Source organism: Phoenix dactylifera, chromosome 7 (assembly GCF_009389715.1).
Source record: "Phoenix dactylifera cultivar Barhee BC4 chromosome 7, palm_55x_up_171113_PBpolish2nd_filt_p, whole genome shotgun sequence".
Lineage (NCBI taxonomy): Eukaryota > Viridiplantae > Streptophyta > Magnoliopsida > Arecales > Arecaceae > Phoenix > Phoenix dactylifera.
Genome location: NC_052398.1, coordinates 5054709 through 5070047, shown reverse-complemented (window position 1 = coordinate 5070047; position 15339 = coordinate 5054709). Strand labels below are relative to the sequence as shown.

At 36.7% G+C, this 15339-nt stretch overlaps 1 protein-coding gene across 5 annotated transcripts; it reads right to left on the bottom strand.

Annotated features, from left to right (window-relative positions):
- Positions 1-1167: 1167 nt before the first annotated feature.
- On the bottom strand, positions 1168-13874 carry LOC103707124 (chloroplast envelope membrane protein). 5 transcript variants are annotated; one of them, XM_039128061.1, is made up of 9 exons: positions 13598-13874; positions 12633-13356; positions 9950-10035; positions 8051-8224; positions 7024-7138; positions 5311-5408; positions 4647-4787; positions 2473-2612; positions 1168-1742 (listed from the first exon to the last, which is right to left on the bottom strand). In XM_039128061.1, exons 2-7 carry the CDS (start codon positions 13245-13247, stop codon positions 4751-4753), a joined length of 1125 nt encoding a protein of 374 aa, XP_038983989.1. In that variant the 5' UTR covers positions 13248-13356; positions 13598-13874; the 3' UTR covers positions 1168-1742; positions 2473-2612; positions 4647-4750. The 5 variants fall into 5 exon arrangements, with proteins under 5 accessions (XP_038983989.1, XP_038983986.1, XP_038983988.1 ...); XM_039128058.1 differs by having other exon boundaries at positions 4647-4782; positions 12633-13528; positions 13598-13872; XM_039128060.1 differs by having other exon boundaries at positions 1168-1994; positions 4647-4782; positions 13598-13869.
- Positions 13875-15339: the final 1465 nt, after the last annotated feature.

Below are 15339 nucleotides of genomic sequence, written 5' to 3'. Positions count from 1 at the left end.
AAACGCTAATGTAATAAAAAAATATCGTACCATACGTATGTTTTTTTTTTTCTCCTTTCTTTGACAACTCGTACCATGTTAGATACCGGTTGGAGGTAAAAGCTGCAACAAACCAGTCGCGCAATTTTTTGCGTAAGATTTGTACACACCTACTAAATTTGGAGTCATGTCGTGGCAAATATATTATCCCAAGAAACCTACTCCGTAGCACATGACTTGAATTAAGTACTCCATAGCTGTATAGGCCAAGCGCGCATGTGACTTCGAAACTACAGTAAAAAGTCGGCAACGAAGATAGTAATCAAATGGTTCAACTCCTAAGACTACAGTTTTAGGCAAGTGGGCAACGCGCAAGAAATATTATCTTAGCTAAGTTCTTGGCCCGAGGTGTCTTTATTTTCAGAAGACGTCTTATCTCTACCAAACAAAAGTAGGGTAATCCTTTATCTAGATTACAACACCAAGGCATGTGGTGTCTATGATTAGTGACAGCGATCAGGAGGGGATTTCCTGGAGGTTCTTCTTGCCTTTTTGCCGTCCATGTATGGCCGGTGCTTTATGCTTTGAAGGGGACATTTGCGAGAGTGATGAGAGAGAGATAGGTCGTCCAAACCTGCAATAGGTGGTGATTATAAATTTCAGATTGTTTTTTTTTTTGCTGAAACGGATGTATTATACCTAACGGATACAAATACATCCAAAAAAATCAAAAAATACAAGATCCGGAGTGCTCTAGATAGGTCCTCCTTTCTTAGCCTGAGAATCTTTCCAAAATAATTAGCCACATAAGAGACTATCGAGTTTGCTGCTCTGTTGATCTCTTGGTACATATGCTTAGCCTGAACGACCAACCCTCCCCACACCATAGCCCGAATATTCCTGAATAGCAGATGGTTATCACCTACACCATCCACACTCTACTAGTTTCAACTGATAACCATCGCCGAATCGCCCTCCAGTATTATAGCGCATATAGGCAAGCTATTGAGATCTCTTTCACCGGCCTGTCTTTGCCAAATCACATCTGTTCTTCCAACGGCGTGGTCTTTTGAGGGTGACTTCTGAACTTCCCCAAATAATTGGCCTCAATTGGATGTAGTACGTTGAATAATGACAATTATTAAAATAATGGCACGTTTGGCCAGAGGTAGTTGGACTCTAAAAAAGGAAATGGAAATAAATAACTTCTATTTCAACCCCTTGGTCGGAAAAAGTCCACAATCCTCCAAAATGCAATCACTACTCTTTTTCAGTATTCAAATTTCATTCTGACTTTGATTCGGTCAAAAACCAAATGCATTAAAAAATATCGCGAACCAAATGTACCCTAAAAACCCATGCAAGAGATTACAACTGCATGATATTCACTTCAATGAGATCCTTGGACTTTTCCCAGTCACGGATTGACACCAGTGAAGTTCATGTTGCACTCATATCACTTCAAGATACTGACCCAAACGACACAGATCTGGCGGATCTGCTGATCTCGTTTGTGGTGAAAAAAGGCTCTTCTTCTGATTAACGTGGGAAAAAATTTGGGATCCTCTGGGTTTAAAAGGTCAACAATGTTGAAATGAGTTTTTAGGACAAAATGTCTTCCAAGAGGGCTGGAGTAACACTTCGAAAAGAACTTTTCGTTAGATTTGAAGAACAGAACTTGAGAGCACCTACTGACGCTGCCTTTAGAGCTCAGTCCAGCGCAGCATGTATAATATTTGGCAAATCCACCTTCAAGATGCAACCTGCACTCACCAATCAACCAAAAAGGGAATAGGTTTTACTGTGCTGAAAAATTAAGAATTGTAAGATATAGGCAAACCTAAATCCACCCTTTGTCGAGGAAACTCTTTCGAGACCGACATAATTTGCAAGAGAGGCATTTGTATTTTACAATGATTGGATATGGGTTCACTTTGTTAATGTTGCAAAACCAGAAAATGCATTTTGATCCGATCAGCCTGTTGAAGCTGGCTCTTGGTGATCTATTGAGCATGCTTATGTATATGCATACATGCACATGCACATGCACATACGAAAAGGACCATGTTAAGTTTTGACTGGCAGTAAAATATAAAAGAATTGGTAACAAAAGTGAGATAAGATGCTCTTTGACAGAAAGAAAACAGACTTTATTGACATTTACTCTAAATTATGGGTAGGCAAGGATGAACTTTATAAGCCTGTATTAGAAAGAACAAATGATGTTTACACACAAGGAAATTATTTATTAATAATTAACTGAAAAAACATGAAATTAATAATATATGCTTCTAAAAACAGTCATGACCATGTTCCACTTTAAGCTAAGTTATTCCAGAAAATAACCCATAGAGAATTGATCGAGGGCGATGAAGGCATCAGGTTGTTTGATCTGGACTAGTTTGACTTCTCAGTTGCATGAATTTTTGTATATATTAGTCTTGCAAAAGCTATGCATTAGAAAGTAGAAGCACTAAGGAAAGATGATCATACAATTGAAGAATGATCCCAGTCTGATAATTCCCAAGATGACAGGAAGAAAAAGGGGTCCATGAAAAGCTTCACTAGTGACGCTGCATTTCCCGGAAGATATTTGAAACGTTTGGAGATAGTTTTGGAAGGATTTTGAATAACTGCAAAACAGAGAAAAACTGCCACATTAGTAATATTATAAATAAGACTGGTACTGATCATGATATTGCACATAGCACTAGAATATCAGAAAGCGACTCCCTAGAACAAGATCAAGGAATTTTAAGGTATCATGTCTTTGACTAAAGAGACTCATTGGATCATGTAGCAATCTTAAATCTTAACCAAAGGGAATCCTGTTAAGAAAGTACAAATGTCCAGCTAGATTTCATTGAGGATAAATTATTGATAACATTCTTATAACATGAAAAAAGAAAAGAAAAAAAAATCCATGAATGTGTTGATTATTTCATCAGTTCTGGCGCTCAATCATATATTACAGAACATTTCTAAGGCACTCTCGAGTGACTACCTGCTTCCCCACTCTCACACCTAAATCCATTCTTGACACTGCTGCAAGCTACAAAATGTTTGTTTTCTATATTAATTGATGATTATGGTATCACATTTCTTGGTTGCAATAGGGATATGCAACAAAAAACTTCATTTTGCTGCTTCTTTAACTTCTAATGGAGGCATGGATCAAGTTGTGGCACAAATGGAAAAGCCAGGAAAAGAATATCAGAGTTGAAGAACACAAATGTATGCAGACATACTTTTGATTTATAAGAACTGTCCAGTAAAGTTGGACAACTTCATATTTCATGACAATTAATGAATAAGATAAGGTTTAATATTTGGTTTGGTTGAAAATAAACTGGAGAGAGTAGGTCAATTTTTAGGGCCAATATGTGAATTCCTTTGATCAACTTAAGATTAGGCAATACTCTCATAATCAACATGGACGAGAGGTCTGATGAATGCCTAGCATGGTGGAAGAGAGTAATAATTCTGGGAAAAGTTTCTCTAGAGAATTCAATTCTTCCAACTTTCTGATGCATGTCTTAGTAATCAGGGCTCTGAAATTAGTATTAGATAATCATAAAGCATTTAAAAAGCTTCCTTGTTGAGGAGTGGCATGTAAAAGTTTAATCACTATATAACTTAAAAGAAAAGAAAGGTAAGTCTTAAAGGATTTGAAGAGACATATAATTCTTATGGGTAAACACTTGAATGCTGGTGGAAAAAGAACATAAGTTCGAGGCCTTCTGCAAAAAAGTTTATTAACAAAGTTTCTATTAGGGAAAAGATGAGAAAAATGGTAGAGGATGTCTAATGTCTATGCAGTTAGAAAGGATATTGCTGAAATTGATGCTTGTGTTGGGGGACAGCATGAATATAAGGTTGGGAGTAAGGCCAGAATATGATTCTTGATAGAATAGTGATAGAGAATTCGTGATATGAGACAAGGGCACATTCTATGGCTTGCCCTAATCTGTATACAGTAAGCTTTGACTTTGATGCTTAATAAAAGAGTGATCCACAGATCATTGGGTGAAAGACGATGAAGGGTTGACAAATTATTAAGAGGAATAAAGATTATAAGAAAATTAAGGTGAAAATTCAATTGAATCGCACAAAGAACAGAAGGATGAATAATAAGGAACTCAATGCATCGAATAAGTATACAGAGCCCACTTGTTCCCTTCAGATGTTCAAGATTTCGAAGGATTGCTTTGTTGGGACAAGTCTTGACAAGGGGCTCAGCTTTGACAACAGGTGCTTGGTTTTTTATAAAAAATGTTCTGCATCCCATTCTTCGTTACATGTACACCTAAACATCCAATGTCAGTGCCTTAGGCAAGTCCATGTCTTCAAGTTGAGAAGGTGCAAGTTTGGATGCTATCCAAGTTTTACTATATGGAGAATCACCCTAATGTGACATGGTAAAGAATTTGAAGGACCAAAATTGTATGTTTCTACATTGCTCACTTCAGCATCTTGCAAAATGAGGGGAAACCATTGTATGTTGTCTCCTATCAGTGTAGTCTTTATCTCCCTTTGATGGATTTTATTTTCTTATGCTGCACCAAGTTACCCATAGGACTAACCTTATGTTATGTATAATAATTGCCTTTCCAGTAATTTCATTTCTATTAGAGAAAAGTGTGAAAAATCTAAATACTAAGACCTACCCAAAGCTTCACACATGCATCAACGACAACTGGAACAGAGCAGATAAAGATGGTTATGGCAGCCTGGTCGACTTCAAGCCCATAATGCTCAAGAATTATTTCAATCAAAGCCTGCCATCCAGACTCAGAATGATACCTGCACTTTAATCAAATGTTTTTTTGGTCAGTAAACCAATGGGAGAATCTCAAATACATGACGTATTAACTATGAGATTCCTATTATCAATTAGCATGGTTTGCACCAAGAAATTTGCATAAATAGTTCATACCTATATAGCAAAATGTGTAAATAGGCTGTAATATTTGAACATGATAACCAACTTAATCGACACTAGAGTAGGAAATCCCCAAGTAGCCGATCAATTTGCATAAATGGAAGAAAATTTCTATAAGTAATAAATTTATTTAATAGGAAACAAAAAAAAAAATCAGCTAACAAATAATTTCTGATTTATCTCATCTATGGGATGAAATTCCATTTTTTTAAAGGACAGAAGACTCATCATCAGAGAAGAGCAATGTTTCTTGGTGCATGAGTCTCATCATTTCTAAGCATACAAAAAAAAGATAATAACAAAACAAGTGCATTATCATATTTTCCAACCATATAGAGAATGAAACTTAAGCGGTTAAGCCAGTATCAACAATGATCCAGATATCTTACCCCAAAAAAATATCCGTAAGTAGAATAATAAGAAATGCCTTCCCAGTGTCTGAGATATTATTTAATAACTTATATCCTGTAAACTTCAGCAAAGCAACCTGAACATATCAAAAGAAGTCAACACAAGATATGCATATAAGATAATTACTTGTAAACTCTTGCATTGCAACATAATATAAGGCATACAAAGATGCAGTCAAGGAGAGCATCAACTCTATTGGCATAAGGCACTGGAAACTGGAGAAATTATTTTTTACAGTTTATAGTCAATTTAAGTACCCAGTTATAAGAGTACTGGAACCTAGAGAAATTATCTTTTATGATTATTGTTAATCTGCACACCCAGTTATAAGAGCATGGAAGTAAAGCAAAGGTATCCTACATACCAGTAACTAATGACCAATTACTGAACCAAGGTGGGGTTAGCTTGCTGTGACCTCAACTCTATAGATATTGGCCACATATGGTTGACAATCAGGGTGTCAAGCATAATTCAGATCAAAAGTTTTAGACCCAACCACCATCTTTACATAAATGCCGATTTCATCTGTTTAAAACTGTTTGAAAAGGTGGCAAGCATCCTGTTGTGACCAGTGTCCAGCTAGGCATTCTGTTTTTCATTCCAATAATTTTGCACGTATAAATGAATTCTATACCCTATCAGGTTCTCAACTGGTACTATGTATTTTGATTGTCTCCAGAAATTTGAGTTCATGAAGTTTAAATAATTCAGATATCCATTATAAAATCTTATTTTGGGTCCATTCTAATTTAAGGAGTTATGATCAAAATTAAATTGCGTTCCGGTATCTTAATATATTAATATATGAGGAGTTATTAGAGTTGATGAGCATGGTTACTAGTTATCTTCATTTTACAACGAATTCCACCATTCCTCTTATCTGCTATAATCTACATTCCGTATGTCTACACATGATGTGAGACTCACCCCACGTTATTCAGTATTAGATCCAGAAAAATTAATGAGCATGAACAAGGTTCGTCGTCTCGGTACCGGACCCCGTACCGGTGCCACATTAGCACAGTGACGGTACGGTACGAAATTTTTTTGGGGTACTGTATATTGATACGCCATCCGTACCGAATATCGGTATCAAATCAGTATGGCACGGTATGCTCCGTACCGCCCAGTTTGGGCCGGTACGCCCCGTACCATCCATTTCGGGCCGATACGACGTAGCATGAGCATGAACCAACAAAATAGCAAGCACAAATCTTGGACTTGATATGATGTGGATGAGCATGTTTGCATAGGCATGTGCACACACAGAGAGGGGGAAGAATTGACAAGCAAAGAGCTAACAAAAGTATGTGAACAAAGTGGGAATTGCAAATTCTCCAATCATATAGTGATCTAGTAATTATACAAAATGTTAAACAAAGAGTTAACAAAAGTATGTGAACCTAAGGTAGATTGAGTCAAATAATGAAGCATAAGGATAAACCCATCACTGGTTTTGCATCCACATGTAAACTGGTGAAACCCTAAAACCAATAAGAAAACATTTGTTAAGCAATATCTTCCTATACCATGAGATTGTATTCAATATTTAAAGCAAGAAGAAGAAAGAATCATTTATGGACAATAAGGATTTAAATACAATGAATGCAATTTATCGATGTAGTAAAAGACACAAATTCTCTGAAAGCAAATAAGTAATAAATTAGTAAGATATTAGATAGAAAACTCACTTTTTTCTTATTAAAGTAGATAAGAATAAATGATGCAATCCCATACACCATATCAGACCAGATATTCGCAAATGCTTTCCGGTTCTCCAATCTCCATTCATCTCGTAATTCTAACCTGATAAAGCAGCACGAAAGAAGAACCAAGATTATAATAGATTCAAAAAGTTTTGGTTTGTAACTACAACACTCAAAGTCTCATAACATCTTCTAAGTCATTTTAAATATTTTAGAAGAATCAGTGATGGGGTGAATTATGGAAGCTACACAAAAACTAAAGTAAACTGTAATAGTTCATAGACTTTATAATGGTTTTGACATAGTGACACAGTGGACTAGGTGACATAATAAAGACATGAATAACTATGGGCAGCTCAGGTTTGGAAATTTATAGCCAGGTCAACACCTGCTCATAGTTTACACGGTCATGACTTAAGTCCTGTTGTGCAGGCAAAGATATACAATAACAAAGTTGGGTCCATGTCAACCTCGCATGCACAAACTTACGCACGTAGACTAGTACCTTCTCAATTTTCCCTTTAAGTCAAGGTCATACAATGAGTTTGCCGTGAATAGAAGAATCATAAGATGTATAAGACTGCCTATAGATTATTTTTGAGAAAAAGTTGAGCCAAGCTCAGTGGAGTTTCTACTACCTATGGATTATATATCTTATGGCTCGTATGATGAAAAATGGAAATATTTTCTTTTGCTAATGAGTGGGTTTATTTGCGTCTGCGATGTTGTCATTCACGTTAAATGTTCATATTTCCTTCATATGACCAAGGAAACTCCAAATCTTTCACTTTGGAACACTACAATTCCAACTTCTATGCAGTTAAAGATAATAGCAAAAAGGTCCATACAAACAACAGGAATGACCTTTCGATGAAAAGTCATCCGACGTATATGTAATTCTTTTTAACAACAATATGAGGACATAAAAGTAAGGGATCAAATATGTACTCATGCACACACAGATATATGTTAAAATTATGGTAGACAATCAGCCAAAAAAGATCCATCTTACGCCTTGTGCCGCAACTCCAACCAGACTTCCTCCTCAGAAAGTGGAGGAGATTTACCAATCTCGACTTCTAAGTGGAACCTTGCTTTCTCTACTTTTAGAGTCTTTATGATCTCAAGTTTTTGATGTCTTCGTACATCAAGCAACTCAGCAGCTAGCGGTACAGTTTTCACATATCTGTTGTACATAAAAAGATCAGCATATGAAAACTTACAATGAGAGCAATGGTCACATCTACATCATTGCAATGCACCAAATGCAATCAAAGAATTGCAGCATTAAAGAAAAAGGAGAAGTTCATCGATCACACTATCATTATAAGTTGACCATGCTTATAGAAATTCAAGTACTCTTTGGAAGGAAAAACAGATACCAATGGCAGTCAATTAGTAGCGAAATGCAATTTATATTCTCTCACCAGTAACACATGGACAAGAATTTCTCATCCTTTTGTTTTCCCTAAAAGAGAGCAACAATTTTCTTTTTTTTTTTGGTGAAACAGATAACATTGATCGAGTACAGAAACACAAAAAGATCAAGGAGAAGCTGGCTTTACATCTAAGTTGCTATAAATAACAGTTGTACCACCGCTGGACACATACTCACAAACATGTGATGGGAAAATAACTATAACAGAGAGATGTTAAAAGAAGTGACCCTGCCATTATGGAGGCAGCACACATGGGTGGATAACGGAGTGCATTAGGAGGCGAGAACAGAGAGACATGCATAAAGCCTTCTGAAATTTCCTAGACATCAGCCTGCAAGATATATCACTACCAATAATTTTTGGATTTAAATTCCCTCATTTAGTCTTTTTTTTTATTTTTTAGCAAGCCATTCTAAATAGAATTAGAGATACTTGGAATGTTCCTTCGAAACCTCATATATTGGGGAGAACTTCCATCAACCGAGAAAAGAGGGCCTCATCCGTTTCCAATATTTTGTAGAAATTTCTTTATGGAATGTAATCATAAGATCAATGGGCAAGAGCGAAGATGTAGGTTCTTGATAAATCAATATGAGGTAAAGATATTTGGATATGACTGATGCTAAGCTTGTATAGTAGGTTCATTTGAAGATCATTTTATTTAAATATTTTAAAAATAGTAGGTTCTCTGTTTATTGGCCTTTAGTTCTCCTTTGAGAAATTCAGTATTTTTCTGCTGCTTTTTTCTTCAAAAATAAGAAAAACTAATGCATCATCTCTTATTATCAAAATACAGAAACTTATCATTTTAACCTTATTTTGACTATTTATATTAGAATAATAGAATCTGCGAATATCTCAATGCTTTTACTCGTGCACAATATATCAGCCCTGTGCTCTACTTTCCTAAAAGAAAACTCGTAAAATCATTCGAGTCCTGTATGATTGTTAGATAACCATGCAAATGTCTATCAGATCATTTCCTAGGGAAGCAATGCTCATGAATAAACACCACCGCCCAGCATCTCTACATTGGCGATTTTAAAGGGGGACCTCAAGAGATACATGAAAAGCAGAAAATTCTCAGGGTGATATGGTTTTGTTTGATGTCCTTCACGCATCATGTAAGGTCCAGATTTGCTATTGCCATTTCAATCTGTTGGAAAGCACCATACAAGCATTGCACCTTGAAATGTCATCATTATGCGTTCTTTCTAACATCACTTCAGGAATGGTAATGTTGATTCTGTCAAAATTTTAAAGAATTTTGACTTTTAAGTGTTTCGGAGATAAAATACTAAACAAGACCATGAAAACTGATGATATCATAAAATTTAGATTTTGTAGTTAATGTTTTTTTATAACAAATTCATTGTTTCTTAATGATATACAAGGCTGTGAAGATTCAAAAAGAACATGAGGTTATGGTATAAGTAGGTATATTTAAATCACAAGAACAATTATAGGATTACCTGTCCAAAAATGGCATGAGAACATACTCATGCGCCAGAAAGTCTAATGCCCATGGAATGATGATCAACAAAGCGATAAACTTTGCCTGAAAATAGTTTCAATCAGTGAACAACTACCAACAATTGAATGGGCATATGAGTAATATCTTCACAGTGCATGATAAACAGACAGAAGAATTAGTCCAAGAACAACACAAATGGCAATTTGATAAAAAAAAAAAAAAAAACTAAGAGTCTGGGAAGCTGGCAATTGTTGTCATCTGACCACAAATCCACAATAAGCATACAGATAAAAGGAATCATGTTATAAATAAAGCATTAAGTGCCTGATCAGGCATTGTCTGTGCTCGAGTTGTGGTCTGTTTCTTATTTTTGTGGGTATTCTATAGGTTTTAATTCAACAAAGAAGTGACATTGAGGGAATTATTTTGCCTTTCTTACTGTGGTCTGCATTAGCTTAGGAATTTTCATATTAAACTTTAGGATTGTTTTATTTTTTAGGAGTGGTTTAGAAGTTTTGTTTTGAATAGGATTAGTGAGTACGAGTATTACATTAGGTATAGTAAGGTCAGGAATGTCTAAAATCATCAAAATATGTTTCAAAACAGTCTTGATATATTTTAATTTTGGGTTCCATATAAATCTGAATATTACAATTTTTAAAATTTTTGTCGCACAAAGAACTTACCTAAGCTAAAAGGTTGAGAAAAGGTTCGAAGTCTGGAAAGAAGATGGTCGCTTCTTCATGTGATATGCAGAAAATTTACCAGATTGCTGGTTCCTTTTCTCTTTAGGTATAGTGTCATATAATAAGCACGAGGCTTGCAACCCTAAATGTGAGGCCAAGATCACAGAGAGCTGAGGCCACTAGATATCCTCTTCTTTTGCTTTTTTCGTTGTTGTATTTTTTTCAGTTTTTCATTGTTGTATTTTTTTCAGTTCGTTTAGGTTTTCTTACTCTTTTTCCTTCCTAAACTCTAAAATTAGTTTGCTGCAATTAAATCTAGGAGCCCTACAAATCTTTTTTCCTGGAATAATAGTCCTCAGGTCCCCATCTAAATCCTAGATTAAAACCCTAGACATCCATGAACTGGATTCTTTGGAGAAATTAGCTCCCTTAATTGACTTCTTTCAATATTCAGATCCGAACCTGAAATCCTAGCAAACCAAGGGTTCAGTTATAAACATCTGAAAGATGCTTATGCTATGCTATCCCACATCACTTTCCTTATTAGGTTTCTCTCTTCTCCACATCTTGATATTTTCATTCATGTTACTACACTCTAAGCACAGTTGCATGCAGTTCTCACACTGTTCACAATGATGGTGCGGAGGCAACAATGAAACACCTCCAGTTAAGCTATAGCTAAGCCTAATAGATATCTAGGAACCTATCACTGTAGGCAGGCTTCAAGATCAGCTACCAATATGACAGGCCTTATATTAACCAGCAAACCATATTGTTTTCTTTTTGAATTATTCACCCATTTGCACTTTCAAGGACCTTTTGGCAACCTTCCTCACACTGAAGGCCCCTAGCAAGCTTCTCAGGTATGTAGAATTTTGAGTAAGTATACCTAGATATCTAATAGCCCACACAGGTCATTAATGCAGATACATGGCCCTTTCATATAGTAGCTCGCACATATATGGTAAAACCCAAGTGTAGGTAGACATGTTTATCTACCTTTACATTGAAGTGGAGTGCAAACATGCACAGTGAATCTAAAAGTGTCAGTGTCAGCTTTTCACATCTGGCTCATACTCGTGCATGCAGTGCCAAAGACCAGGCATCTGCAAACACGAAACTTGACCAACAAAGCAAATGCACCTCTTTATAATGGTCTGCGTAACCTAAAATTGGCGCCATTTCAAGTTCCAAGAAAAAAAAAACAAAAAGAAATATTCTACCCATATGTTCAAGTAAGAAAGTAATTTGCTGTTTAAATTTCAGCCAATGAGAATACGAATGACTGCAATGGTTACATGCATGTAGAATTCTGGATCATATGCAACAAATCAACAAAACCAGTTGAGTGGATGAGGCTACCAATATGTGCTTGAGTTAAGCAAAAAGCTAATTAGGCTTGGAAAGACATTATATGCCCAATGCTGCCAAAAAACTAATACACCCTTTCAAAGTAAAAGCAAAGTTCATTAATTCACATGTTAACATGATAAAGTAACATCCCCCTATTTAAAGATGAATCTTTTGTAACAACCATGCTAATATGTAGAATGGTAGATCAAGAATAACAAATCAAGCGAAGTCTACGAAGTGGATAGAGAGGTTTTTTGGATGCCCGAATAAGATATGTGCGGATATATCAACAGGAAATGAACTTGAGAATGGTATGAAAGGTTTTATATATAATTATCTAGTTAGAGTCGTGAGTCTAAAACCACATTGGTTATAGAAATTCACAACCATTCAAAAGATGATATACAATGTCTCAAAGTTCTTATGATTGCACAATCAAAAATCCCTCTGATTCTACCTACTTAATCTTTAACATATCTCCTCTCCACTTGAAAAAGGTGGTCAAGATAGTACAGCACCCCTGTGCAGGGTATCATACAAACATGGTAGTTGGTTATCAAAATAGAGGATATCTGTTTAATCTAAGCAAACTGTTAATAAACTCAGTGCAGGTGTCATAGTACAGATGGTTTATCTATGTACCGAGCTTGTTGAAGCATATTGGAAAACCCTGTCCTCAAACAACAACTTGTCATCACTTTCACTGACTGAATCTTTAATGGCCTTAACAAGACCATTCTCTCGCATTGTCTCATTTGGATCATCAGATACCTCACTCGATGTCTCTGCTGCTTCATCCCATTCTTGATACCAAGACGAAGTATTTACATTGGATGACCCATTTCCCCCAAGCCAATCATCCCATGCCCGACCCTCTGCATTTCTTGCATCTTCTTGTGCTTCACGGAGCTCAGATATTGCCTCAGCTCTCCTCTTCCAAGCTTCAAACTTTTCATCCTCCGACATCTCTTCTGCCACATCATCTCCATCAGTGCCAAAATCATCACCAAGCACATCCTCCGTGCTCCAGTCAAACCAGCTGCCATCGCCAACATCATCGGAAAAGAACTTCTGCCACCAGGTTCTCTTCCTGGTGTGTTTATATTTCGCACAAGGAACCAAACGAAAAGCACGCTTTCTCTCAGGAGCAAATGCAAACATGTTAGAGGCAAAAGATCGCCTCCACCAAAGTCTGACCTTCCTGAAAGGGATAACACTCCCGTGGTACAAAACCATTGAAGTGCTCATTAAGATCATCAACGAAACGCCGCATTTTTCAGTCTTTCCAGAGTCTTTAGAGTACTCGCATGCCAGAATTCGGCACCGGTCCTAATCTCCAATGCAAACCTCCAAAGAGCGCAGTTATCTGCAATCCAAAACCCATGGGAAAAGCGAATTGCTACCTCAACAAAAAAATAATAATAATAATCTTGAACACTGATCCCATCAAGAAGCCATTAAAGAGGAAGCGGAAATCCTGTCCCTCCGGGAGAGAGTAATGTGGGGATTCCGGACCTCCATGAAACCCTGATAAAACCCTGGAAACAAGGAAATGGGCGAGAAGATGGATAAAAGGCGAAGAGAGTCTGGGTTTTGGGTTCTCTTACCTCATCTGAGATTCCTTTCTTCTTTGATATCTCGCGCTCTCTCGGCCTCGATGAGTTCCAGGCGTAACAAAGGCACGTGGGGAGAGCAGGAGGGGAGGGTAGATAACGTAACGGCTCTAAAAGCCATTGAAAGCTCTCGAGCGCCGCCTGGGCCTGGGGTTCTTGTGGTGGAATCGGCTTCATCGTGTAGGTCGGTCGGTCTTTGTCCGTCTACTTGCGCGACTACCGTAGCGGTCGAGGACAGCATGTTCACGCAGGCTGCGGATAAAACCGGATAAGAATAAAGCCCGATTTTTTCCAGTTCGCCGGGTTGAATTAGGTGCTGTAGCAAGGTCCGGAAAAATAGGCATCACACCCCCTACCGATTCTCTTTTTCTTTTTCGTTTTCTTTTTCTTTTTCTTTCTCTCTTTCCTCTTTTTTTTTCTTTTTCTTTTTCTTTTTTTTTTTTTTTTTTTTTTTTGGCAACAGCAACTTACACGCGCCGGACATGGGGTCACCATAACGATTCTAGCAGCACAAATTGGTACAGACTCTACCACACCTATATGAAAAAAAATGAAAAAAATAAAAAAAAATGAGAGAAGGAGAGAGACTGGCGAAGGGTCGGCAGAGGCCGCAAAAAACAGGCGGGTCAATTTCACTTAAAATCACGAAATTTTTTGAGCCGGCTAAACCCCTATTTTGAATTTCACAATTTTTTTTGACTCACGGTTGAACTCCTATTCATTCCAAATAGGAGAACCGGTCGCGGCCTCCTACTTAAAATCACTCTCTTCCTCTCTCCCCTGCTTGCTGTTTCTTTCCTTCTCCTTCTCTAGCTTTGGTAACGGATCTCATTTTCGCTGGTTCATTTGCTTGCTTTATTTGATGCTAAGGAATGGAACCTGACCTAGTCCGTGGTAAATAGAGATGGAGCAAAAGCAAGGGAGCTGATAAAGATGAATACATGCGAAAAGCAAAAGACGAGCCCTTACTATATTATACCGGAGCTTCTCGCTTCGCTTTGAGCCCTTATTGTACTGGTGAGCCACTGGTACAGCTCGGAACGATCGGAACTATCCGGTTGGAGATGGTTCCGCTAACCTTATGTTGTAGCCTCGAATAAATCACTTGCTTGCTATACAGGATGCAATACTTCAAGAACTAGACTATCTTGTTTTTTGTTTTCCTTGGGAAGGGCCATGTTGTTCTTTTTATATATATTTTTAGTTTTTGGTAATTAGTTTTTTTTTGTTTTTTAACATGCACGGGTGAAGAAGGATTTAATGGGTACATCACATGCGCTCATATTCCATCTTTGCATATCGTTTTAGTTTAAGGATTATTATTAGTTTGAAAAAAGTTGCCTGATCATATTATTATCAATATTTTTACATAGAGTTTTAGTCTAAAACATCGATTGTCGCATTATTGAAAGTCTAAGTAAAATTATAAAAGCAAATGGTTATGTTATAATACTTTTTTTGTGTCTTAGTGGAAATGATTTTAGATTCATGGCTTTTTTTTTTGAAATATCTGTAATCAAGCCTTCAAAATAATTCTCATCCTTATAAATGATTAAGAAATTATGAAAGTCGCGTGAAAGAATAAAGGAGTGTATATAAAAGACAAGGACAAAAAATATGCAGAATATCGACTACTTGATAAGGCTCGCGTACAAGTGCCTTACTGGAAAAAAAAAATAGAAAAATATAATTTTTTTCTTTTTCCAAAAGTCAAGTATCTAGAGCTATTCCTAGCT

Coding starts and splice junctions, on each gene's coding strand:
- LOC103707124 (XM_039128058.1), bottom strand. CDS start 13,247: ATGATCTTAATGAGCACTTCAATGGTTTTGTACCACGGGAGTGTTATC. Junction 10,036..12,632: donor AATATGCTTCAACAAGCTCG/GTACATAGATAA, acceptor AACTATTTTCAG/GCAAAGTTTATCGCTTTGTT. Junction 2,613..4,646: donor ATGCATGTGTGAAGCTTTGG/GTAGGTCTTAGT, acceptor TCTGTTTTGCAG/TTATTCAAAATCCTTCCAAA.